This window comes from Triplophysa dalaica, chromosome 13, assembly GCF_015846415.1.
Source record: "Triplophysa dalaica isolate WHDGS20190420 chromosome 13, ASM1584641v1, whole genome shotgun sequence".
Taxonomy (NCBI): domain Eukaryota; kingdom Metazoa; phylum Chordata; class Actinopteri; order Cypriniformes; family Nemacheilidae; genus Triplophysa; species Triplophysa dalaica.
The window spans coordinates 13,307,491-13,334,537 of record NC_079554.1 but is presented as its reverse complement, the minus strand read 5'-3'; the positions used below and the strand labels follow the sequence as shown (position 1 = coordinate 13,334,537).

The 27,047-nt window shown below is 39.5% G+C and overlaps 1 protein-coding gene across 1 annotated transcript; it reads right to left on the bottom strand.

Moving 5' to 3' along the window:
• Nucleotides 1-702: 702 nt before the first annotated feature.
• kif26aa (kinesin family member 26Aa) lies at nt 703-25,638 on the bottom strand. Its single transcript, XM_056765283.1, is given in 14 exon segments — nt 703-2,322; nt 3,969-4,119; nt 6,851-7,041; nt 7,642-8,171; nt 8,173-9,526; nt 9,529-10,585; nt 11,158-11,320; nt 11,740-11,899; nt 12,880-13,063; nt 13,159-13,421; nt 14,770-14,863; nt 15,852-16,043; nt 21,717-21,906; nt 24,904-25,638. Coding segments are annotated over 14 exon segments (4,728 nt in total). The 5' UTR covers nt 24,921-25,638; the 3' UTR covers nt 703-2,140.
• Between the last annotated feature and the right edge of the window lie 1,409 nt (nt 25,639-27,047).

Below are 27,047 nucleotides of genomic sequence, written 5' to 3'. Positions count from 1 at the left end.
TAACCTATGATTACTATGTAATAGGGTGGGTGATGTGTAGAATTGGTCAATGACGGTTTACAAAATTCTGCAAGATTCATTGCCAATTTCTGTAGTGTTCATTTGACATGGCCACTAAGCAACACATTATAAAATGTCCTTATAACTAAATGTCTTTATAACTAAATGAGAGAAAGAGAGAGAGAGAGTGAGAGAGCAGGTAGAATATCCCACAAATGGAATCACTCATAAAGTTGGCCTGTTGGCCAGTTCAAATCTCTCTTACGGAAAAGTCCTCTTGACTGATGGTTTTCTATGTACTCGCGGTACTCAAGAGTCTAAATGATTCAAGTAACCTGGAATAGCGCCATTTATAGATCTGAAAACCTGACAGAGATCACTCTGTGCTGTGATGAAATTCTCAAATTTGTTTTGGCTCCAGCCATGTGAAGAAGCATCTCTTTACGGCCCCTCCTGCATAAAGTAACAATTTAACATCTCCACATAAACGTTAAACATTACTTTAATGTCAAGCTGTCATTGCACTTTAATGTTTTCTTCCCTGAGATAAATGATCAGGCAAAAATGTGATATTAAATTCTTCATTTGTCAATGGTTTGATAACATTCACTATTTACTGAGCCCTAAATGCATGATTATAATCTATGAAAAGTAATCTGATAGTGACGAGAGAAGAGAAATAAAGTAAAATACAATTTCAACTATGAATTATAAAGAGGAAACATTCTTTTTATTCATAAACTCATGTTAATGCAAACTCAAAAATCTTTACATGGTTTTCAAAAAGGATTAAAAAACTGTACAATAAAAAGCAGAAACACCCAGAAAATTGTGAACGTCAAAAACGCTTGGCAAATCTGTTAAATGCAAATTATTCATAGAAATCACAGACTGGGATATAAAACAAAGAGAAAATTAAATGAATTGTACAAAGAACACATTCAAATCTCATGCAGCAACTTGAAAATAAGCCTGAGTCTTTTTGGTGCTTCTTTTTTAAATAAAGAAAAGCAATCAAATACAAAACGACTCTGCGCTTTCTTTCTTTTTAGTTTCCCGTTTCTTTTAAAAAATACACTTTAAGGATTAACATGAACAAAATCATTAAACATCATACAAAGATAAATCTCTTGACAATGTAGGAGAAGGTCCTGTGTTGTGAAGCTGTTAACAGGTGATAGCCGCATGTATATCTGAATGTTTTTGAAGTTCACTAAAGGCATAATCTTTTGGAGTTCAGTTAGATACAGTATAGTGGATTTGTCTTCCCACATTAAAAGAAACCAGCTTAAGGCTGGACATTGCATGATCAAAAAAGAACAGACACGTGCATCCACATCAGCAAAATACATTTAGATAGACACGCACGGACACTCACGCACACACTGAAACTCACTGGTACAGACACACTTCAGTCAGATATCCTGAGAAGTGTTTGAAGCTTTATGATCTTCCACCAGCTGCACAAGTCAACATTGATCTGCATCCAAGGGCCTTTCTAAAGACCTGTCATTGTGCAGAGGAACATCTGTAACTAAACGAGATAGACAACAGTTTAACAACAAATCGACCAGGGGCATGCTTGGTTTGAGAAGGGAATGATCCAAGTTTAAGCGTGATGCTGAACAACACCTTTTGAGTCAAACAGTTCTTGTTATTTAGCGATTTTAAAAGGCAACAGTCTGAGACATTGAGAAGTTTGATATTTTTTTCTTAACTTTTTTCCTTTAATACTTAAAACTATATTTTTACACACTTTTAGCTGATATAAATACACTATACACTGCATTGCAATGCAAAATACTTTGTTTCTCAAAGGAAATATGATAACAGAATGTATTTGGAAAGTTGGTTTTAATACTAGCACCAATCGGAAAACAAAGATACATCTTGGGATTCATTGGTTTAAGGCACTTCCTGTTACATTTAACACATATTTTCTCCCTTTTATCAGGATTTCTGTGAGTTTTTGACCCGGCTTTCTGGTCAAATTGGGCCAGTCTCAAACTCGCAACACATGTTCTTGCCATCAAACATGACATCAAGACATTAAACAACTGAACATTTTTTAAGTCTTATTGTTCTTTCATATAAGCTTGTCCAACGGAACAGCCCCATCTGTCATAATAACCCACACCACTCAGACCTCCATCTCCTGTTGTGTGCTCTGTCCTGGGATCGTTGGCACTATGATGTCGAAGCAGGTCTCCATCATCACACGAGATTTGCATAGGTTGACACAAAACTCCAACTCTCCTGTGGCCTGTGCAAGAGCCTCCAGGTAGTCCTGGGACTCCTGGTCCAGATCTGGGTCCACATCAACTATTAAACATAATTACAAAATTATTTAAAATGTGTTTAAACATTATTTAAAGGAATCAAAACAATTTTCAAAAGTAAAAAGAAAAGTCTTAATAGCTTATGCAATTTTGCTTTGCAAATATTTATCCAGTTTTAAAAATTGTATCTATCGTCGCTGTCCTTCCGAAACCTTGATGTCCACATTTTATGTTTTTCAGGAAAAGTAAAACACTGTACTTTTAAATAATGTGTTATCAAGGTTAAGAGGCAATTTTTCATACTTTCTATCGGTCAGATTTTTTTGGTTAAACCCAGTGACAAACAAAAATAGCTTATGGCAAAAAAAATGAATCATGAAATATGAAGATAAAGGGTTTCAGAAGGATAGAAGCGATATTTTCCTTTAAAACAGAACAGAATAGTAACAAAGAATTTTACAATGTAAAATGAACACTTAAATGAAACCATTAGTTAATAAAACTGTGTCTCAGGGCTGGATGCCACAGACCTCCTGATGTTGAACCCTTACACCTTCATTCAAAGCCAAACAATTGATCTCATTTATCACCTAACATGAAGGTGATGGTTGCTTTGAGAGGAGGTCTTACAAACACCACTTTTACTAGGCTCTGAAGAGGGTCCTGATTTATATAGCATGACAGGCCCAATCATTGCTTTACCCCTAGACAGCAGTCACAGATGAATGGTAAACATCTCATGGCCAGTGGGCAGGTAGTGATTGCAGAAAATAAAAATAATACTTTATTGATTCACGAACACAGGCGCTTCTTAGACACACTTCAGAGTCCCTTTCTTCTATGCATCTTCCATTTTCTCTACACTGTTATTTTACATTTTGATATGCCTACATTTCTCTCCCACATAGAATTTACAAAAGCAATTTTTCGATCAAAGCAGAGACAGCTTCTTTTCAAAATAAATTGGTGTTTTATGCAACCAAGTTGCAAATAAAAATAAAACATACAGTAGCAGATTCAGCAGAGCTAAAGCAATTTTCACCAATTTTCTGCAAAGTAAACAATACTAATTTTATTATTAAGTTTATTCTGAATTATTTATTTTCACCATTTCTGGCACTGCTTGAGAATGTATTCCGAAAAGAACAATTAAATCGCCTTGATGAATAATTTGCTGTGGAGTCTCTTCGGGTCATTGTTAACCTGAAGATTAAACATTGTAAAGCCAGTGTCCTCAGTTTTGCCTCTTACAGCAGCTTAGAGGACTTGAAGAAGCCAACAGAGGCTTAGTTGACACCACTTGAATGGTCCAAGAGGATTACAACTTCAAACATCCCAACAAATCTTTTACAGTTTAGGGTTATGGAGAATATTCAGGAAAGCCAATGTCGTCCATTACAACTATACATTGTTTAGACTTTCTCTGTTTAAAGTAGCCCATTTTTTTGACTGCGGTTTCCATTACCTCAGCAACACAGTGGCACAAAGTTCAAATACTTCAATTAAAGTCGTAAAAGGAGCCATTAGTTTATATTACCGGGAAGCTTACGCTGTGCAAGAAGAATGGTAAAAATGATTGTTTTGGTCTTTGAAATACAAAAATGACAAATTGCATAAATAAATCTGTAATGTAAATATAGGATCGCACATACACTTGATTTTTAGAAAGTAATTCACTTGTGAACTTACATTCTCCAACCCACTTGTTAGGGTCCAGCATGAGACGGTTCTTAGCATCCTCCAGCTCCGTTTTAAGCTTCTCGTGCTTGGCCCGTATCTCCCTGATCTGATGCTGTCTCTTCTCCAGCATCCTAAGACGGGCGTTGAAGTACTGCAGACCCTTCAATTGGAGGAAAGGAGCACTGTGATGAGTAAGCCGTATACAGTGAACTGTGTCCCGAGCACCTGTGGCCATTCTCAGTGACAGGTTTACAATTCAAGGGATTTAGACTAATTGATTCAATGCTTGCTAATCTGTACCGAGGATTTACTGTAGGTCGCTGTTCCTTCGGACGGATTAATTAGGAACAAGAAGAAAATAAAGGTAGCATCTAGGTTAAATGCTTTGGTGTCTAATATCCTTGATGCATGTTTGCTCAAGTGATTGAAAAGGGAGGTGAGGTTCCGATTACCGAAAGGTAGAATTACAGGACAGATGATCTTTCCCTATCATGTGTGGTCCAAGTTAGGTTAAAAGTTTATGTATTATTCTAATTTCACCCCACATTGTTAACTTTTCTAAAACCACCATTCTAACAGAAGGCAATACAGCTCTGTAAACTAAAGTAAAGGACTTAAATTACCCTGTCCACCAAAAGATAACACATTTTATGACTAGCCACATATTCTTTACATTTAAGCAGCAAACTAAGAAAACAAATGCAAAGTTTAAATAGTCAACTTTAAGTTCAAATATCAACCTTAAGATGAAATCAAGTTTTCACCATACTGATAGACTCAGATGTCAATATTTGGTGGTTTAAATCCTCATGTGAAGTCTTTGTCATCTGACATCATTTACTCACCCACGAGTTGTTTCAAATCTCGAAACATTTCTTTGTTCTGATGAACACAGATAAAGATATTTGAAAGAATGCTTGTAACCAAACAGTTCTTGGCCATCATTGACTACCATAGTAGGAAAAAGTAAAAAATACACCCGAACTGTTTGGTCTGCTACATTCTTTAAAGTATCTTATTTTGTGTTCAACAGAATAAAGACATTTATAAAGCAGTTTTCCCTACTATGGTAGTCAATGGTGGCCAATAACTGTTTGCTTAAAAGTACTTTCAGTTTACAAAAAATCTCAATGTTAGCCAGTTGAATTGTTTGCCTTCATTACATTAGCAGAATCTGCAACAACAATACCCAGCAGCAAAAAAAGAAAACATTTTACATATGCAAATTGCTTACACATGCATAATGTAAGATGCAATAAATGCAAGATGTAATAATATTAATGCAACGGCCCGATTGGTCAAGTAACTTTTCCGTCAAATGGCCTAAAACTCTCTCACTGGCGCCGGCGGCTATCAACTATTATCAATGTTGACTCCTGCAGATGATGAAAAACCCATTCAAGCTGTCATTACGCTATGTCCTCTGCAAATACAAAGTAATTCCACAATGTATGTCTCTGCTTCAATATACATAAATATACCCTGGCAGTTATACAGCCTCCTAGTCACACATATAAATATACATATATATATATATATATATACACACACAGAAAACATAAAACAAGAGGGTGAACGGCCATATTCTTCATAAGCAAACTGCCAGACTTAAACACACAAACGGGGATCATATTTTCTTAATTGAAAATAAATCAAAGCACCATTCGACTGAGTTAATGTCATTTCCGCCCGTCTTCCCCACACAATTGACTGTGTGATCAGGGTTGGAAACTCACAGGGAAGCAGTTAATGACCCATAGATGCACTGTGTGGAAAAGGCCATAAAGACTGATCAGGCGGGCCCCAGATTGTGAAGCCACACCTCATTCATCACAGGGTCCTCTGACCCCTCCTCACTCTTCTCCCTCGCTTTTCTGCTGTAATCTTTTTCCACTTCTCACTGTCCTACATCGCCACTCATCCCTGTCCGACTAAAGCTATCGGTCCAATCTAAAGTCAATTAGCCAAGTTAAGTAATTGTTTTAGAGATAAGCTTTATTCCTGACAATTACACGCCACATGATGTCAGAGAAATGATGCCTTTTCATTATAGTCTAAATGAGAAGATAATTTTTAAATGAGATTTTCTGCCCATTTACTCCACTTCGGGGTTTGGAATGCATGCAGCCGGCGTATATTGAATTTAAGGCTCTCACTTTGGGAAGAAAAAGTAAAGCATTTATTGAAATAAATATGTTTATAATATCTCAGTTGTCTGTTCTAGACAGCATTATGGATATTAAAGTGAAACTTTTGCATAACTCTTTAAAAAAAGTCCCAAGTTAACTCACTTGATATAAATGAAATCCAACTGAGATTTCTTAAATCTTCAGAGCATTGAAAAAGCAACCTCTCCACCAATAAAAATACATTTTCATCTTGGTTTGCAGATATACTGACATAAGGTTTGATTTATGAAGAATACAAATAAATCACATAAATGGATAAAACCTCACATCCACTTGGCTCGAGTCATGGATTAAAATGTTTTATTTTTGACTGCCTCAGCATTGCCTTGCTCATAAACTACCTAAACACATTTAGTTACTTATCTATTGTCCTTGTCACTCGAGACATTCAGTATATGCTCGAGTGTCAATTCAGAATGAGCCTTATTTGAGTCGGCATATTATGTAGCAGAGACAAAACCACAAACAACATACAAATACTGCACTATAGACCACTTCCTGAAGCACTTCCTGTTTCAGTTTTATTTTATTTCATGTATATTATTAAATCTTAAATGATAATTTCTGTTGGTTGTGATTTCTTCTAACAGTAAGAAACAGGAAGTGCTTCTGGACCAGCACTGTTAACATGTGGTTAACACAAGCAACATTTGTATACTGGCCAGCATGCACATGCCAAACACTCTGTGACAACCTTCTTACCTCTGCTATCCCTTCTTTGCGTCTTTGAAGGTGTTCCACATCGTCTATCTCATACACTTTGATCTCAAAGGGCTCCTTCATAGTACCCCCCAGCGGGGGTCGATCCACCCACTGACCCGCTGCACCAACCTTCCTGCCCAGGGAAGAGGTGTCTGGCAGGGGAGCAGGAATCAGACGGCGTCGCTGCAGCCCTGGAGGGGTCACACATGGCAATGCTCTTCATGTGGGCCGAAGGTGAACACTGGAGTTTGTTGGCATGCGTTTAAATATGTATGAGGCCTGACAGTGGTTTCAGCATTTAAAGTGATTTCTGGGAAGCTGTACTCCGGCATAGGCTGATTACATATGCATTAGGAGCGAGACAGAATTATTTGTGCCAGCACCAAATATATTTAATTACCTGGGGTGCATAAATCTGAATAGACTAAATAACTACACCGGCAAGAGGGAATGCTTTCGTATAAGTGTTTTTACTGTTTACTGTGTCTATACATGCATACATAATTTAAGATTTCAAACAAACACGGCAACATTAAGCACTAGCAAACTTTAAGCAACATCTATGGTGCTTGGAATGAAATGTCTAGATAATGGCAACATAAATCATCCACATAAAGGTACACAAACTCCCACCAGTAGATCTATTTATTATTCTAACCGTTTCTAATTTATATTAAATGGTGTTTTTACAAAAGCACAAAATTACTCCCATTATCTATGGTAGGAATAATCTCTAGAAAGTATCATCAGTGGTGGAATAATGCACTGAGTGGAATCGCAGCAAAACCTACCATTGGATCTCTTTTTGGGGGATTTTGAGGCCTTTGTTCGGCTGGACGTGGACACTCCACTCTCACTCATGGAATCATGGGCAGATGATGCACTGCCTGTGGTTTCACTGTCCCTGATCATGCTTTCATAGCCACTGCTGCCTCCGCTGTGATAAAAAAGTGCAGTGCGCCCCATGGCCGGGGGTAGCTCACCACTTAACACACTGCTGTTGTCACTGCCGTGACCACTACTGTAACGTTGTGGGCGCCGAGGGGCAGTGATCTTGCTGTATGGCGAGGGCAGAGGAGCAGTCGGTGCTGTCTCACTGGAGGATGATCTACTATCATTGTTGACATCTGCTGGGTCAGAACCCCTGAGGTGTTTCTTTGAGCTTCCAACGGCTAATTCGGTCACTCGACTGTTGGCTGCACGAATTGCTTGCTTTGTGCCCATAATAGTTCCCCTCCCTGCTTTACCATTGGAGCCTGTGACTGAGCGGGTTGGGGGTTTTCCAGTTGGAGGTAGACTGGGGATTCGTAGTTGAGGCAGCCAGAAACTTGGTTGAGGAGCTAACAGACTTTGAACCATTATTTGACAAGGTCTTTGCTTTGTTCCCATTCCCAACATTTGCCTTAGGAGTTATACTTGCTTTTATCTGTCCAAGTCTAGAAATTCCAATGGTGGATGGAGGGGAAGTGGCAGTTGGCGTGGATACAGAACTTGGAGTGGGAAGTTTTGAAACGGATTTACCAGATTTGCCAGTGCTGGTAATACTGACATTACTGTTCTCTCTTGAGGTTCCTGGTTTTGAACCTATTGAGGTTAAGCTGTCATACCTTTCAAGGGACATAAGACTACCAAAATGTCTTCCGTGGTCTCCTTTACCACTATGTGATCGGAGACTAGAAGCTGTCCTCAGGCTGGATGACTTAAAGCTAAAGGATCCCCCTCTACCTCGAAGCTCAAAGTCCTCCTCGGAAACTGACGCTTTGGAGGATGATGGTTTTATTCCATCGTTACCCACTGACTTTAAGGCACTAGGAGACAACAAAATACGTGTTCTCTGGTCCAGGCTAGACTTTCGGACAGGTGGAGCAGGGGGTGACATGCTTCCAGATTTAGGAAGCATACTACCCTTCTGTCCATTAACTCTCTTTCCTAGAGATGAGAATTTCAAGCTGCCACTTGTTTGTGAGGCAACGTTACCCAGTTTCATCTCAGAAGAGCTCTGAGGCACTGAGACCATGCCAAGAGTGGTGGCACCACGTTTGAACAGAGGCATCTTACTCAGCTTACTGGATTTTTCACACCCATCTACAACCCTTTGAGATGTGGACGGCACATGCATTTTGGGTGCCCGAGGTACACTGTTGCTATTCCCACTTGTCTTTCTAGATGGAATTCCACTTGCGCCAGTTTTAGGTGTTTTGCTAGTAGAGCTAACATCCGCATTTCTGGTCAAATGTATTCCACTGGTGTGGTGGCTTCGTTGTTCATCTGTTCTACTGTCTTTGCGTTGAAGCTCATGTCCATAGCTACTACTAGAGGGTGACATTTGTGTGTTCGTTCTAGGTAGTGTACAGTGAGAAATATATGGGTTTTGGGTAGACTGTGAAGTTATGGGTCGATTAGATCTTATTGACTTTGTACCACTAAGGGATGCTTTGGTACTGTCAGGAGTTTGAGGGCACTTAGGCAATTTGTCAGAATCATAGTCCAGTTCTGAAAAACAAATTCCACTGTCACCCATTGAACTATTTGTTCTTTGCAGGGAAGGACATGCGCCAGGTAAATCCATCAAAGAGCCGCTATGTTGTCCCATGCGCAAACCTTTTGCTCCTCTTTCAGAAAGAAGTGTGTTCAGTGAGCTCATGGAAGATTGTGTAGTGGTGTGTCAGGTGTAAATTCTTGGGACTTTGAACCAGTAGCTTGGTTCAACTGGGAGCTGCTCATTTGAGATGTATAGGCATCAAACTCATCGTTAATGCTGCTGATAATGCTAACAGGTCGTGAGGCTGAAGCCATGGCCTGCAAAGAGCTGTCGCTGTTAAAGCTGATGATACTTGAAGGTCGCCCATTGTCTGGAACCAGACCAACAGGCAGCTCCTCAACAACAGTAAACACCAGCTCATCCTCCCCGTTAAGCTCTACCGGTTGCTGCAGTGTGACCGTAGTCCTTAAAACATCTCTATCATAGCACCTGTTCCTCAGAGCAGAACGTAAGTGGCTTATCTCCATAGGACTTCTACTAGAGTGATGAACTCTGTCAAGAACTGGGGATAGACTTTGTTCTTCTTGTCTTAGGGCTTGCTGGCTCATACCCACTGGAGGTGTGCGTGTGGCTATGACACATTCAGTATTTGGCCTCGAAATGGAGGATTTTGAAAAAGTCTCTTTACTAAAGTGAACCTTCTCTCTTACAACAGATTCAGATTCTTGTGTTAAAGTCTTGTTGGCATCAGATGTCACAGGTTGCATGTGCCCAGGTTTTTGAATAGAGGACTTGTCTGTTCTGTTGGATATAGTCCCTTCTGACACTTTGTCTCCCCCGCTTGTGGAGGCAGCCTGTTGGCCTTTACCCTCGCTGTTGCAAACATACGAGCTCTCACTGCCATCAATACAATCAAGCCGTTCTTGTAACTCCGCAAAGGTGTTGCATTTTAGATGGTCCCCATCAGACTTGGGTCCCTCTTTTACACGCTTCTTGTTCAAAGAGGGAATGATAGGAACAAATGCAGGGGGGCCTTCATTGTCGCTTAGTTCACGGTCAGAGATATGGGCCCCACCAGGCCCCACATAGATCACCGTATCGCATGAATGCTCGCTGCTGGATGAATAATCCGGGTCACTGGACAACAGCGTAGGATGATCTGGGTCGAGAGCTATTGTCCGAGGGTGGAAGGGTCTTCGTATGATCTGTCCTTCTTCACAGGAGCTCTCCCCTCCGGAGGAGCTGGATGCATACTGCATGGAGAAACGAACAACACTGACATCAATATACCGATGCGACATTTTGCTTTTTCACAATGTGCATCAATTGAGATGCATTCCCTCATTACAAACTGCATGTCAATATCAACAAAGGTTAAAAGTGCACACCGAAGGAGAGAGTGAAATAGTTGTCAATACAATGCATTGGCTTTTAAGTTATGCAGGTAAAGGATTTTTGATCTATAAAATATTAATGTGTTCAGTAAAAGAGGCTTAATTAGGGTTAAATTGCCTCAGTAATGGGGAAGGTGTCACACAGTTCTCCCTCTGGTACAAATGCATTGATGAAACGTCACAGGTCATTGAGAAATCATTTGCATTTGTTTCTGACAAATCATTATATTCCAATGGCTATGAAACCTTATAAAGCCATGGTCTATCCCTAAATGTTAAGACTGCGAAAATGTGGATAAAATGCTGATAGATATCAGTGTCATTGGAAATCTTTTTTATATGTTTTTTTTTAAGTCCTTTATTTTACCAATATAAGTGCGGACTAGATATGATATGTGCGATCAGTGTATTTTTTTAATGGAGCCACCTACCTTAGATTTTTTCTTCCTCATGCGATGAATACGGGAGGCAAGCTGCACAGTGTTGAGAGATTCAGCATAATTGGCTGGCGAGTCAGAGATGTGGGCGATTATGGTGGTTCTGCAGTTGATATTACCCAGCGATTCCATCAGTAGCATGGTAAGCTTGCTGTCTCTGAATTATACATCAAAAAAAGCTCTTGTTAGCCAAAAAGAATCTATGCCCTGTAACATTTTTACTCTTTCCCTCTAAGATCTTTGAGAGGTTCCCTTTTAGCAGATTTATGATTCATACTTGAGCAAAAAAAAGGGCTTGGACTATAAAGAAACTCTTGTTTTGAAGCTTATCTTCAAGTAACTGGTTTATAGTGATATATTTTGGTGGCATTTTATTATTTGTAGATACATTTAAAGTAAAAAACAAGTTGATCACTGTGTTTATGTGAATAGGTTCCATTAATTCCATTTGGGGAAGAATCTAGTCTAATGTGATGAGGGTGAGAACAACATTTTTGCATGTGCTGATGAAGAAGACTTTCAAGATATACATCCACCATATTTTTACACTAACTAATTGATTTTTGAAGGACATACCTGTACGGCACATGTTTAGCTCCATTGGCCAAGGCTAAGATGACATTTCCTAGGGCTCCCAATGACAGACACTGGCCTCTCCCTCCATCTCGCGTTTGACTCAGATCAGACTCACAACTACCCAAGTCCAGAAGGTGAAGACGACTCCGGCCCCCAGACACTACAGAGAAAGTTACACAAACCGAGCTTAATTCACATTATCTGTATTCTCTGTGTATTATTATCTAGTATCTTTAAGATAAAACATACTGCTTATTACTCAATATATAAAACCATTTTTATACATAGTATACAGAACTTAGATCTACTGTATACAGAGCATCATTGTAAAATTGAAAAAAACATACCGTGCACTTTAAGGCTTGTATTTTTATTCCATTATGTCATGCCTGTGCAAATTTTTTAAGGTCACATACACAATTTGTTGTAGGTGACCTTATTAGACAGCAGTTGGATACAGACCGGTAGTTAATATTATATTCCTAGTACTCCATCAAACAGCATGCAATAAAAGTAGGTACAGCTAGACTTCAGTTCCATGTAGATCACTAGACTAAAATTCCTTCAATATCATTAAAGGAGAGATACGATGCACTTATTTCACACTGAGATGGACACCATTAACCTCACGTCAGCAAGATTCATAAAGGCAGTGCTTGGTTCAGAAACAATGCAAAAAGGTTCTCATTTCATGCTGAGCTCTCTAAACAGTTCTGCTGAGGAGACTCCAGTCTCATTACATATTTAAATCTATTCTGACTGATGCCAATGGCCAGAATCCAGCCCGCAGCAACAGGAGTGCAATACTAATGATCATGGTAATGTTGACTTGACAGGACGGCTACGCCCAGTAATGAAAATGTGCTAACCTTTCTTGTTAGCGTACAGCCGTTATCAGCAGAACTACACTGAGGGAACAAGGAGAGCATGATAATGGAAAAAACAGGAATGGGGCAACCTCTGTAACTGTCTACTAATGATACAACAAATAGACAGTGTATGAAATGTATTTTTGGACATGGATAAAGAAGGGACAACAACATTCGTGTGGTGGACGTAAATTGTTCTGAAACGAAAGGATGGTAATGTCTGGACTAGTCCACATTCAATGGCAGAGAAAATGAAGACAAGCAATCATACTTCCAGTTTTGCTGCTTTTCTCCATCCGACACTGAGAAACATGCAGGGTGAAGAGCATGTGAGAATTTCGCCTGTCTTCTTCTTTACAGTCAGATCTGTTTGTGCTACGTGCTGCTAGAGCCGTGTCCAGTAGAAACGCCGCCCGTTCTGCAGAGTACGCCCGCAATTCACTTTGATTCTGCAGCTGTCCACATAAAGTAAGAAGAAAAGAGTAAGAAGAGTGCACGTTGATGTGGATTTTACTTTAGCAAAAGCCAACAATTCATAAGATCTCCGCACCTGGGATCCACAGACCGGGTCCTCTCTTAGGGAAACTCCTGCACCCTTGCTGTCCTGGGATGTCCCTGCGGAGAAGTCAGCCAACAGGTCCCTCAACACCTCCTCTCTGCCACAGATTTCCACAGCAGACACTCTGACAGAGAATCGTGTACCGGCCTTCTCTTTTCTTTCCTCGATGAGTTTGAAAAGCCAAGAGATGGCACATGGGGCCACGCCCAAGCTCTGCGTAGAACTGTCTCTACCGATCATAGTAAAGGTTTTGCCTGTAATGTAAAGATTGTGATTATGACATTGGAGATAGTAACTGGCTAATGGAGAGAATTATTGGCTTAATTGTTTTTATTAAAGACCACATTTATTACATTTTCAGTGAAGATTAATTGTTTTGAATTCATTTGTTCATTTCAACAGTACGCATTTTAAATCATCACCCATAATTCAGTTTAAAATACTTTAATAAACTATAACTAAAACTATTAAAACATTTATATTAATCAAATTCAAATAGAACATTTGTCCTTTATAATTTTTAAAAACTAAAAAAAAAAAGTTGCCTCAGTAATAAACTGAACTGAAAAAAATTGAAATAAGTTTGAAAAAATAAATAAATCTTAATTACGACTAATTAAAAATAAATTTAACTTCTACAGCAACATGAAAAATAAGAAAATAAATCACAAAATGACGAAGGCAGATCTCAAAATTAAACAAAATTAAACAAAACATAAAATGTTAACTAAAATGGAAAGAGAAGTAGAATCATTATGACCACAATCCAGTTTAATCAAGATCTAAAAACACTGTGCCGCACTTAAACTTGTACTATTTTTTCCAGCACTATTTATTACTCTAGATTTTAGCTTATATCCAAAAAGTAGCATAGCCCCTCAAACATTTTAACATAATAAAGACAAAAATCTCAACTGTGTGGTGTTTTATTTATCATATCATGTTCTTATACAATTTTGGCCTAAAAGGCATAAGGAAATAAGTGACAGCATTTTTCAACCCTGGATACTTAATAAAAATGACACTCTGTCAACGGATTACCTGACTTTAATGTTATAAGTGTATGCCTATAATAACATTTGCGTTGATAATAGCACTCTGTATGTAAACGGCCAGTGAGGTAATACAATTAGCCCTCAAGGACATTAGTCACAAGAGAATATGTCGAGCTCAGGCAGAGAAAATGAGCAGCCACGCTAACTATGGGAGACTGAAACACGCGGTGGGAGGCACACAGACTCTCACAGTGAGGGGCTGAATAACACGAGATGAGGGGAGAGAGAGAGAGAGAGAGAAATTTAGCGCTTTTCAAACATGAAGTGTAAAACGAGGGCACTTTGTGTTCAACAAATCATTACTGCTGCTCAGACCCTATGACCTGTCGTTTCTCATGCAAGCCTCATGGTTACAGATTTTCAAGTGTAGGCAACATGAGCGTATTCTGCGTACTTTGTCTTTAATAAAGATTATTCTTTAAGAAATGGATTCTGAACAATTATATGTCATTACATAGGCAATTACAAAGTTATTTAATAATGAGTAAAAGAGTGCAATCATTCAGACTGTTTATTTCTACATTGAGAAATAAAGTTGTTTACCAACCCAGGTTGCCTTGCCCAAAGCAGAAGATGCAGCCGTCTGCGCCATTGACCACAGACTGGATAACCTCTGCAACTGTCCCTGAGCACACCTCTGCCTGTGAAGAGGAATATACATGAGCACACAAACCAAACTGTAAACTGAATAAGCTGCAAGTTGTATATGTAAATAAAATACAGCCTGCATACAAATATGTAGATCAATAAATAGATAATTCCATATCAAATAAAAAAGGTCAGGTTGCCTGTATCCATTGAAGCACACAAGATGCTGTTTGAAAAATATTCAGATTATGCTGAAACAGTGTAGTGAAGTCCATTTTCTTAGTTAGGTGGATTGTAATTTCTAGAAATTTCCGTTTATCATATATACATATTGCTATACTATTATATTTCATCACTCCTGATACCCAATATAGCAAAACTGACAAATGAAGATTTCAAAACCTGGAATTATGCAAGCCTGTGAACTTGGCAGCTTTTGGAGAACAATGACAGTGTTGTTAAAACTACAAATGACATGTGCTTCCTCGAAGCCTTGTTACTTTGAACAATGTGGGGTAGTCATTGATCATCAGAGCTGATGTTTCTGGGACAGGAACCCCAAAGTCTCCCAAAGCTCCCAAGGAGTTCAGGAGAAAGCTGAGGAAAAGGTCCCTTATCTTTCCCGCTGAGATTTCTTCAGGCGCTGTGGACTCGGATAAACTCCAATCACCAACCTTTTATCTCCACAACACACCAAGTGAAACCGTACAGAGTACTTATGCATGTCTTTGATCTCAAAATGGATGTCCTGCTTGACATCAGTTGTATGCAGATTTGTACCCGAATGAGGTACAGAATGGAAATTGGAAGTGAATCGTCGGTACTTCCAACTTCCAAATTATAACTCTGCTTCTGTATCTCCATATTTCATGATTTATTTTGCCATAAATTCTTATTAGTAGTCATGTTCGTCACCGGGTTTTTCAAATATTAAACCAATAAAAGCATTAAAAAGTGTATTTAACGATTTAAAATGTTTAGTTTTTACTTATGCCCGAAAAACCGAATCTGCAAAAATATTAACAACTACACTGACAGTACCTGTGAAGCATCCTGCATGAAGACAGCATCAAAGCTAAACATCTTTGGAGCGGTGGCAGCAGCGGAGCGTGCACTAGCGGGCGGCTCACAGAAGGTCAGCTGCTTCTTATGGGCGTCTACCTTCAGAAAGGACATGGATTCTGAGGTGTCTCGAGATCCTTTGGCAGGGCATATCCGCACCATTACTTTAACCTGCGGAACAAAAAAATAAATTTATTATTTGAGGACAGATTGTGAGAATTTATCCACAATCAGAGTTGAAGAAATTGCCAAGGATTCCCCTCATGCAGTCAGCACTTAGATAAGAAAGCATGCAAATCAGTACAGGATGGAAGATAAGATACTCATATGCCTTCTGTTTCAACAAGGGGGAAAACAGGTCTAGGTTGCTGGATTTCCCAAATCTGTCAAGTTCAGGTTGGGAAATGATCCAAGTAACATTCAAGCAACAGTGACTGCTTCTTTCTCTCTGGATTTAGGTGTTTTTTGACATTCTTATACTTTGCAAATGTTTACAGGATATTACTTTATTATAAATATGTCTTTCTGAAAGATCAGTTATATACATTTACATCCAGTATTCACCCTATTGTGATTTCAAACCTTTATGACTTTCTTTCTTCTGCAGGACGTCCTGGAGAAGAAAGAAAGTCATAGAGGTTTAATATGACAGGAGGCAAAGAAACTGACTTTATCTAGTCGGTGGCTATAGGTCATAGTATTATCTTTGCGCCGATTTATTTTCATCTTAAAGCAACACTTTAGAACTTTTGCTCACGACTCCCCTATTTGGTTGATAAGTGCAATTGTCTTTTACCAGTGTCGTAAACAATGTCGCTGTAAAAGCTTCCCTTGGGCAGCGCAATAGATGTGAATTTATTTACTAAGCTGATGAGCGAATGCAGAAACGTCATTTGGAAATCATGTTGCACTCTTCCGCGGGCAGGGGATGAACGGGGCTGTGTGTACCGACCCGAACACAAAACCTACATAGTGTGGTTGTAGCCGCTAATTCGTCCAGTTAAGAGTTGTTATGCCACTGAAATCATTTTAGAGACATTATTTTAAGGTCGAAAAACTGCAAAGTGTTGCTTTAATGTCAATGCTTTGGGTCAATGTTGGCGGTCATCTTTCCAATTAAAGCAGTGCCAAATCTCATTTAATGTAGCTTCATTAGATCTATGAGATCCGTGTGCCTGATTTCTCTTTTGTCTGGGTGTATAGTTAAATGAACTAGCTGTAATAACATTGGAACACATATAGACCTAACATACTATATTCCAGACACGAAGGTTACAAACATGAAACTTAATTAAATATTTACATTTACAAACAATGTACGGAATGATAGCAACTCGTTTCACATGACTGAGACAGTTACTGCTCCTTCTCAGTAGGGCAATAAGGAACTCCAACAGCCTGTGTTTAACACCTTGTTTTATAGCCCCGCCACTAGGGACACTTTCATAGTAGACAGCAACAAACAGCCCCAAATGTTTACAGTCCCCCACTGAGAGAAAATAACAACATAAACCAGATCTGTTCTTCTTTAGAGCATGAGAATAGATTTCTACTTGGTCTAAAACTGTGCTTTGATTTGGCAAGGTACATAAGTCATATTTCTTGAGGCCCATAGCTACTTTAAATACATATCTAGCTTTATAATCTGATTGTTTGCCAACAGTTGTCTCACTTTCATATCTCAAAAGGAGTTTTAGCAAAAACCTCTGAGACAAGATTGAAATCTACATTAAACGTAAGAGAGCGTAAAGCCTCTTGAGCATGAAAGATGCTCTAAGCACTTTTCGTCCTAAAAAGTAAATGAAAGTATTCATATCCACCTCCGTCACAAGTGCCTAAAATCAACTTCAACACAGTGGGACTCATTAGCTATTGCTTTCCTTTCTGTCTCTTTCTTGATAAACTCATTAAAAACTTCCAGCTGCCTGCCTTCTGTGTGACTTTAGGAAACTTTTAATGTCTGTTGTGCACATTTTCCGTTGCAGTGTTTGTACAAGTGTAATGTATCAAAACAATTAGGTGCACAATTAAGGGAAGGTAAAAGCTTTGTTTATATAGCCGTTCATCTGCAGGATGCCTGCTCAAATGTTGAGATCCCTATTGGAGGAGTGAGGCAGAGACAAACCGTGGTGTTGATAAGCAAGGAATAATTATACGAAAAGCTAAAGCACCTTGTTTTTATTTTAAACGGTTTAATCCCACCTGAAAATATCAAAATACGTTCAGCCAAACACTGCAACACTGGCTCAACCAATGGGGTGAGTTTAGGCCAGGAATAAAGACACAGAGATGAAACATAAACTACGTCCCAATTCAGATACTCTCCATCCTAAATAGTGTTGTCTCGAATGTATGCTGAAATGAGTATTCTCAAAGTACCCGGATGTTGCACTGTTTCCAGTAAAAATTTGAAGTGTGAATCCATGGACACTTAACTTAACTTATATTACCCACAACTCACATCGAGTTTCGTGACGTAAAAATTAAAACAATTCAATAAAAGATGTTTCGCTTAATTATTAAATGTAAGTATACAGTAAACATTACATTGAAGACAATGACTGAATAATTACCTAAATGCTGCAACGAACGGTATTTTGATGTTAGTGAGAGTTAGTATGTCCTAGTGCGTGCATACAGTTTTGATACGCAATAAAATGTATACTTTCCATTACAAAAGCAGTACTTACTTTAAGGGCATAGTTTAAATTGGCAAATTGGGATGCAGGAAGAAGGAACCCTTAATGGATAGTTCCAACAAAAATACAAATTCTGTCATAATTTATTTACACTCAGTTCATTTGAAAACTGCACATAATTTTCTCAGTGGTTTTGTGTCTATGAAAACAATGTTGATTGGTTACCAAGGATCTTTAAAAAATCTTCTTTTGTTTTCTGTAGAAGGCAGAAAGTCATACAGGTTTTGAGTGGCATGAGGGTGGGTGCGGTGTTAAAATTGTACCATACTTTAAAGTCTAAGTATATAGTTAAGCAAAAGTGAAAGTTTTTTTCGAAATTACTGATGACATTAAGAGAGTAGAGATTTTCTTTATTACAGTCATTGATGAAAAACTGCATTAGGCAACCTGTTTACACATTTTTTACAAAGCTCAAACATTCAAAGTTATCGCATAAAACACATTATTCAAATTTAATGTAATTTTACTGCATATGTGAGACGTATGGACACAGCAGATGTTGAAATTCAACCAATAATCTGACATATGGTGTTTCGTAAAATTGATAAATAGTATACTAAATTACACAAAACCTGATAGGCCTAGATGTGAGACAATATATTATATCTGTTCATACCCAGATCACTAACTCTGTGTCTACACAGGACGCGACCAGCGCAACGCGACAAGACACTTGGTTTGTTCGAATAGGTTTGTAGAGCTGCATCCATTGTGTTTCAAATTTTGAATTATAATAGGTTCGAATGCGCTTCTAATGTCTTTTGTAGTGTCGCCTTGCATCTAACGGCGTCCGGTGTAGACACGGTGTAAGACTGTGTTTAAGTGACCGGTGAAATGTAGCTGCGGAAAAATTGGGATTCAAATAAGGTACTGTATGAATAAGCTCAAAATAATATTTAGGTATAGTAATGAAGCACAAGTATTACTTAATGCCCCTGGAGACGGGTTTATCTCACTGTCTTTAATGAGGGATTCATATCCTAACAGACATGAAGCTATATCCGACCTGTACCATCTGCTGGTGTTTATGAGTCACAGAATGAAATATCATTGTCCTCACCCACTATCTAATACTAAGAAAGGATCTTACTTTCCCTCTAAGATGTTGAACTAACCCAAACGCTAATGTAGTTAGAATGCATCACCTGTGTTCGCAGAGGGTCACACTTGGGTAAGTCTGATCTTCATAGGCTTTCTGACCCTTAGGGGGTCTTATGGAGAGGAATGAGTTTGTTTCCCAAAATAGAAGCAATGAGATGAGATGCTGATGAGGTTTACCATGGGAAAACATTTGTTCACAGCATGACAGCATTGAGCAGACATCTTTGTCTATCTGTATAGATGTATCCTCCATCTCAGAAAGAGAGTGAAAGGGCATGGCTTCATCTCATAGCAAACTAGTTAATATTAGGTAAATGCTATTTATACAAAACAGCTATTTGCAGGCAAAGTCCCCTTGGCATTAAGTGCTTTGGCGTAATGGGTAAAATGATGCTTCAGAGAGTGATCATACAGTGATAGTGTAGTAACTCCTCTAGTCCCTCTAGTCCCGGATATTTAAAGGTATCGTGTGTAATTTTCTATTAACAGAAACGCAATATAATATACATAACTATTTCTTCAGAGGTGTATAGAGACCTTACATATTGAAGCGTTATGTTTTTGTTACCTGAGAATGAGACCTGTTTTCTATCTACATACACCGCTGGTCCCCTTGCATGGAATTCGCCATGTTGTTTCTAGAAGCCCTAAACAGACAAACTACAGAGCACCTTTCGTAAATACGTTGGTAAAGAAGCGAAAACGTGACGAGATCATAAGTTCTGATTTAGTCGCCATATGGCTTCGAAAGGCAGGGGGGAGGGATTGAGTGAGCCGTTGGTTGCAATTCGCAAACCTCAACACAAGAAGCCGCAAATTTCATACACTGGACCTTTAAGGTGTTTCTATAGAGAAAATGTATCTAAAAATAATTATGATCTCTATAAAATCAAACTAATACTTACTCTCTTGGCTTACAATCCCGGATGGTACAGAACAAAGTTACTCATATGATGATTGTCGCTTACATACTTGGAAAAAACAACAATAATTCTGACCCATAATCCATCCACTCACTGTGCCAAAACTCCAGACAAAAAGTAATTCTCATAAACTCTTGTGGTAAAATTGCCCAGACAAAAACTGAAATTGTTGCAGAACATGACTGCTATCACGATTTACCCCTACGCAGAAATGGCCTGCCAAGCCTTTGGGCTATCAAAAGAAACTGATTTCCACACACAGCCTGTCAGTACAAACAAATAGACCTATTCTAGGAGAGAAATATGCCTTTCTTCAAAGTGCCCTGCGATGTCATTTCCTGACCCTTCTGTTTTCATACACTGCTTTTCCCACTCCCACAACCTGCTTGTCACTTAGATAGAGAAATGTTGTCTGGCATTCCGAAGGAGCTTCTTAGAATTCCAACAGCATGGGAATCAAGACAACTGGGCCAACCCATGCTGTCACACACAGTCTGCTTTGACGGTAACCCGAGAACAAGCCAAATCGATAAACCCACTTCATTCTTGAGCGAAGGGCAGCCAGAGGCTCACATGATGTCATTTCATTAATACAGATAAATCTAATACATGCAATTTATTACATTAAATTTACTGTACAGGACTAAACATATTTTTTGGCTTTCAAACCAATCCTCTTAACTGTGACAAGATGTTGTATCATGTGTAAGCATCTGTGATCTAGGTTGTTTCTTGTCTCTCAAGGTATGTTCTTAGTTCTATGTGATATTTATATCTAATATGAACCTTGAAGGACTCTTAAAGACCAGACCAACCTAGCAAGACAACATGATCTTATCCTATTGCATGAGTGTTGGGTGAAGCTCTCCGTTTCTTGACCAATGGCAGATAAGGAGAGTGTTCAAAGATAACTGTGTTTTTTTTTGGAAGTGGCGTTTTGTAACTCAAGTGCATGGCTTTTCATTTCTATTGCATACATAGATATCTTAAATAAATTATGTCAGGTGGATGAGTCAGCAAAGACAACAAATCTTTTTAAAGTCTCCAAAGGCTGTGTAGAACCGATATAGACATATAAAACATCACTTTGGCAGAGGCATTGAGTAACCCCAAAACTTTACCTTTCCCATCCCGGGGCTGTCCTTGACTTTTGACCCTGCCCTGAGGAGACATGGGGGAACAGCTGGGGGTGAAAGCTGCAGGGCAGCACTGAAGCCATCGGTATAGAAGAATGGCTCTTCTGGGTCAGGTGGAGAGGATGGTAGAGGTTGAGGCTTCTTCCGTTTGGAGAGATTCAGCTTCTGGGCAGCCCTATGAAAATGTCAACAGGTCAAATTAAGTTCTTCCCCAACGTTTCTCTATTTTTATTCCTTCAAAAACAATGACATCACCCGGACGCCTTTTGAACGAATAACTAGATTACATTCCGGTGCTTTAGACCGCTTGTAATGTATCACTTCAATGTTACAATTAAACACATTTGGTGCAATTCAAAAAGATAAAAGAAATCTCAGAACAAAGAGTCTTGTTCCTCCCATTAAAGGAGAAAGAAACATAAGATGATGACAAATAGTAGTCCAAAAGTATCTCTTGATCGGTGAGAGACCAAATCAACAGCCTGCATGGTTTCACTCTTTCTCCTCTTTATGCCAACTCACACTAAGACATACCAAACAGTGACATTAAAAACAAAAAAAGTGCACCATAATCATTAAAGAGGGAGAAATGTGTTAATGTGACAAAGGTAAATAAGCGAGTTACATGCAGCAAGTGGTATAAAAAGATTAAATACAATATGTATGTGTATGTATTAATGATCTACCTATAAAACATTTATAAGGAAACATTGTTGAATAATACCCAACATTTAAGGAGTACATAACATGAGATCATCAAATGACATTTCATGCAGTGGGTAATGTTGTAATGTGTGAAAGTAAGCAGTCTGCCAAGTTGTAAATCCGAAGGTGAACAAATAACAAAGTTATTGTTTTGGAAAAAGGGACTCGACTCTAAGTCACGCAAACGAGTCGTCCGTAGTCTGATTCGTGTATTTACGTCACTGTATATAGTCCATGCCTACGTTTTGCTAGGACTGCCAGCGAAAACTTCACTCTTCTTCCCCAAACACTACGGCTCGCGAGCCTCATTCGCGGTAGAACAATCACAGCAGAGTAGACCATCTGACCAACATCAGACTAGGCTAGCGGAAAGGAGGGGATAAGACATTTGAGAGTCAGTCAAGAAGTAAGGTAAGAATAACTACCTTCTATTTACATACATTTGTTGTTGGACTCTCAATAAACCAATGTTAGACCTTAAACATCCCTAGTTATTTAATCTTTAAGTACACAAGTCATCGCCAAAAATCAGTTGAGATTATCCTCACAGATATACACAAGAGCAGTTCCAATTTCTATTCCAACTTCATCAACTGGAAACCATTCCAGAAGAGCGAATGCTATTAGCGAAAACTACAGTAGGCCTAATGGATTTTATTCAACAATGTTCAACAATTGGGTGTTAGGGTGTCCACAAACACATACTATTGGTCATTTGGTGCAGCTATATAAATGTATGTGTATGATACAGATGCAAAATTCTAGAAGCAGTTTGTTTCCCACTTCACATTTTTGTCTACATGCCTGTTAGTATGAGGGCGAAGGACTTGTGTAGAAAAGCTTGAGCTCATTAAATGTCTCACTTTTCCTCGCATCTTTCACTCTCTCTCTCCTCACCCCCAACCCGTCCAACTCCTTCAACACAGCCTCTTCAGGGGTGAAGAATCACAGTGAACACTGTGTAATTACAGTCTCCATGAAGGACACAAGGGGAGGCCCCCACAGGAAATGTGTATGTGCTGTGCATTCAATGGTGTGAGTGGATGTGTGTGCACCACACAACCCCCCACACACATACATACACACACACACATGCACAAATAAGTCCTTGATTTTTAACATTATCATGAGAATGTGTACGTGGGAAACAGCTTTCAATTGGCATGCAAGTGTCTTCTCTCTCTCCTGCAATATTCATAGATGGAAACAAGATCCATGGCATGCAAATGGACAAAATCTGACAGAAACATTTCTTATAAGCCATTTTTGCATGTAATTTAATGCAAGTAGCATTCCCCATGTATCATCACAATACATTCCGACGAAGAATCAACATTCAGGAATCATAGATGAGCTTCATCATCATTCTGAAGAAGCCACGTCAGTCACAACAGATGTTTCTTGTACTAGCCCTTTTGCCTGAGACTCACATTATCATAATTATAATCGAAGTTCCTTATGAAGTTGCCAGCAAACTGGTGAGTAACTCAACATTTTTTAACCCCCAAGGGCAATTTTTGCTCACATTTGCTGCATGGCGAGAGTTCATTCTGGACCTTGGGTGTTAATGAGAGGGAAACAGAAATATGAAGAGAGAAGTCACAGAACAGAAGGAATAAGAGGTTAAAAAATGACTGACAGGAGGAGGGGTTTATTAATGTTAAACAAAGCATCCTCCTCCAAACAGCCTCACATATGCACACACAACACACGGGTGTGTTTGACTATATTATTACACACATATCATATACTTCTGTTAATACGTATATTGATCATAGCAAGTCGATTTTTTTCCCTCTAGGCATTCACAAAGTATGTAAAACTCATGAATGAGACTTGAAACTCAATATGAGCCTTTTTCCTGTTACGTTTTTTTATGTTTCTACATTTAAACAAAGACATCTAGCAAAATCTGAGGTAAACCTATACACACACACACACTGGATGGCTTCTAACATATAAAGAGAAGACCCACACCCACACAGGGCATTGAGCGGCATTCACTACGTCTGGCAGCCGACACATGCGTTACAGGCTCTTTATAAAACACATCACAGCCACACACACATAAGATTGAGATATCAGCCAGGTTGCGAACAGATGAGGGTGACCAGAGTGGGTGAAAAGCATGGTAGAGCGAGCTCCAACACGCTAGGCTGGGCTTTACCCAGAAGCACCCACCTGTTAAATCTCCCTTCACTTTCCTGCAAAGAGCAGAACTCCCTCTGGATTTGATATTGCGGAGGAGCATCTAGTCTTCCTGCAGGTGAGGGTTTGGGGGTTGCAACTTGTGCATAACAGACAGTAATGCATCTAAGAGCAAACCTGAGGCAATGTGGTCACCGTGGTTTTTTAAAGCACTTAGAGATGGTCAGAGAGGTGTGGATGAGGCATTACAAATAAGCCTGACATGATGAAGAGAATACAAAACATGCGAAGGTACACATGTAACCCATAAAATACTTACAGTTCTCTCCAATCCATTATCTCAGTTCAGAGATCATACCAGCAAAGGAGTGAGAAAAGTGTCTTTTTAACTTGTTCATTCCAAATCCCGGTAACGGCACACTACGCGTTCCAGCATGTGAGAGAGCGAGGCGGGGCGGGTGTGGAGGGTGGGTTTGGGTGGGAGACGGGGAGCTAGAGGTGTCTTCTGGAGGTCGGGATGATGTGATTACTGTCACTGTCATCAGGAGTCCATTTCGTGCAAATTCCAAATCCCAAGCGGAAGTGGAAACAGGTGCGAGGAGATGAGAGGCAGCAGGATGAGAAGCAGATGTCAGAAGCACTCATGACATCCCCGAAAAGTTTTCTTCGGCATGCCCGTGTACGCAGCTCCTCTGCTGCACCAAAGCATTTTCAGGTCTACTATGTTTCCACAGATCTGAAAAGAAGTTGACTTGCAGTTCAAAAACCCTCTTCAATCACTTGTCGGACACTTGGACCCGTATTCCTCCAATCAACTTTTAATCTTCACTTTCAATCTCTCCATCATTTCTTTCCGCTTCTCTTCCAAGATATCCCACACTTCACCTCTGCATTGAGGCTGGGCGGGGGCACGTCTTTCCTCTCCGCTGCGCTGTTCCGCTTTCCCTGTTCTTTCGTATTCCACTCTGCCACTAGCAGAGGGATGTCAGATCTCCCGAAGAAGGCTGTGGAAAGGCAAATCCCCTGGGAGGAGGAAAAAAGAGTGGATTCCTGCTTCTGCTGTTGCTGGGAAACCCTGGCAGAAGTCCAATGGTCCCCTCTCTCTCTACTCAGCCACGTCTCTCTCTCAATCTGGCGAGTCGCTCTCACCTTCTCTCTCTCGCTCTAGTGCACTCGCTCTCTCTCCTCAGCCCGGCCCTCTTTGCATACCCCTCCCAGAAACAGTGTCAGTACACAGCTGCTGTGCAAAGCGCCACTGATCGGCAGCATGCTGCACTCGCTTGTCTGTGCACACACACTCTTTCAATCACGTGAACACACTTCAGTAACGTGCAAAGCATGCACTTTCACACACTCGCATCACATGACATGAATACTTCATGAGTGCATAGGAGCCCCCTTTTTTCATTCTGCTGGACTTCAAAGAGACTCGGTTAGTGTGTGTGTGTGCACGTGTTTTTGTGGAACAGAAACAAGGAAACACAGTATTATGCGAATAATGTCTGTCTTCCGACCTATCCGTGTACTTTTAAGATTTATTTCCTATCATTAGCATATAACAATAAGAGGCCGGTACATAGATGAACCTACGGATAACACGGGAGGGTGTAAGAATAGCCTGACAAATTAAGGAGGGTGGGGGTGCGTGATTAGCAGAATACAAATAAGGGCCCTTTAGATGCATGGAGGGATTATTACAGAGGGATGGATGGCAGCACTGATGGATAAATCAATAGACCGAGATAAAACAAACAAAGACTTGAGCTGAAGGAACAGGTGAGCTGCTAGATGTTAATGAGGACATTAGCCCTTGAGCAAAGCTGGAGACCTACATTGCTTTCACAAAAAATGCAGTTTACTATTAACCATTTAGACTTGGGCTCCTGTTGTTTAGGAAATAACAGTGAGTGCCAATTTACATGTAATATTTATGTGTATGTGTGGTTTGAATGATTAATTGGGATGTGAGGCACGTTGAAAGAAGAGGGATGCTCTGCTCTGATCTAGCAGAAAGTATGACATATAGCTTTGCGGCAGTGTTGGTCGAGTCAGTCTGATGGCTTTGTCCACACCTGCTCTGAATCACAATTCTCTCTGTAGTACGTAATACGACCATTGGTCAAGCTGACAATGCAATAAGCTCAGAGAGTTCTGTGTGTTTATAGATGGATGAATCTGGTGTTTCCAAACAAAAAATGCTTTATTTAGCTTTAATGTACCATCTTTTAATAAAGCAACAAAGGTGTGATGAATGGTTTTAACAAAGGGTATGTTGCCCACAGGAGTCCTGTCAATACATGTCAAATAGCGTGAGTCATCCTTTCAACCTTATAGTCATTAGCAGGGACAGCCTTTAGGTTACTTAGGAACATTTGTCTCCTGCCTCTATAATCAGCTTGCTGCTTTTGACATGAAGCCTATTATTCTCTCTGTATTCTACTTATTCTCTATTCTTTGGTTTCT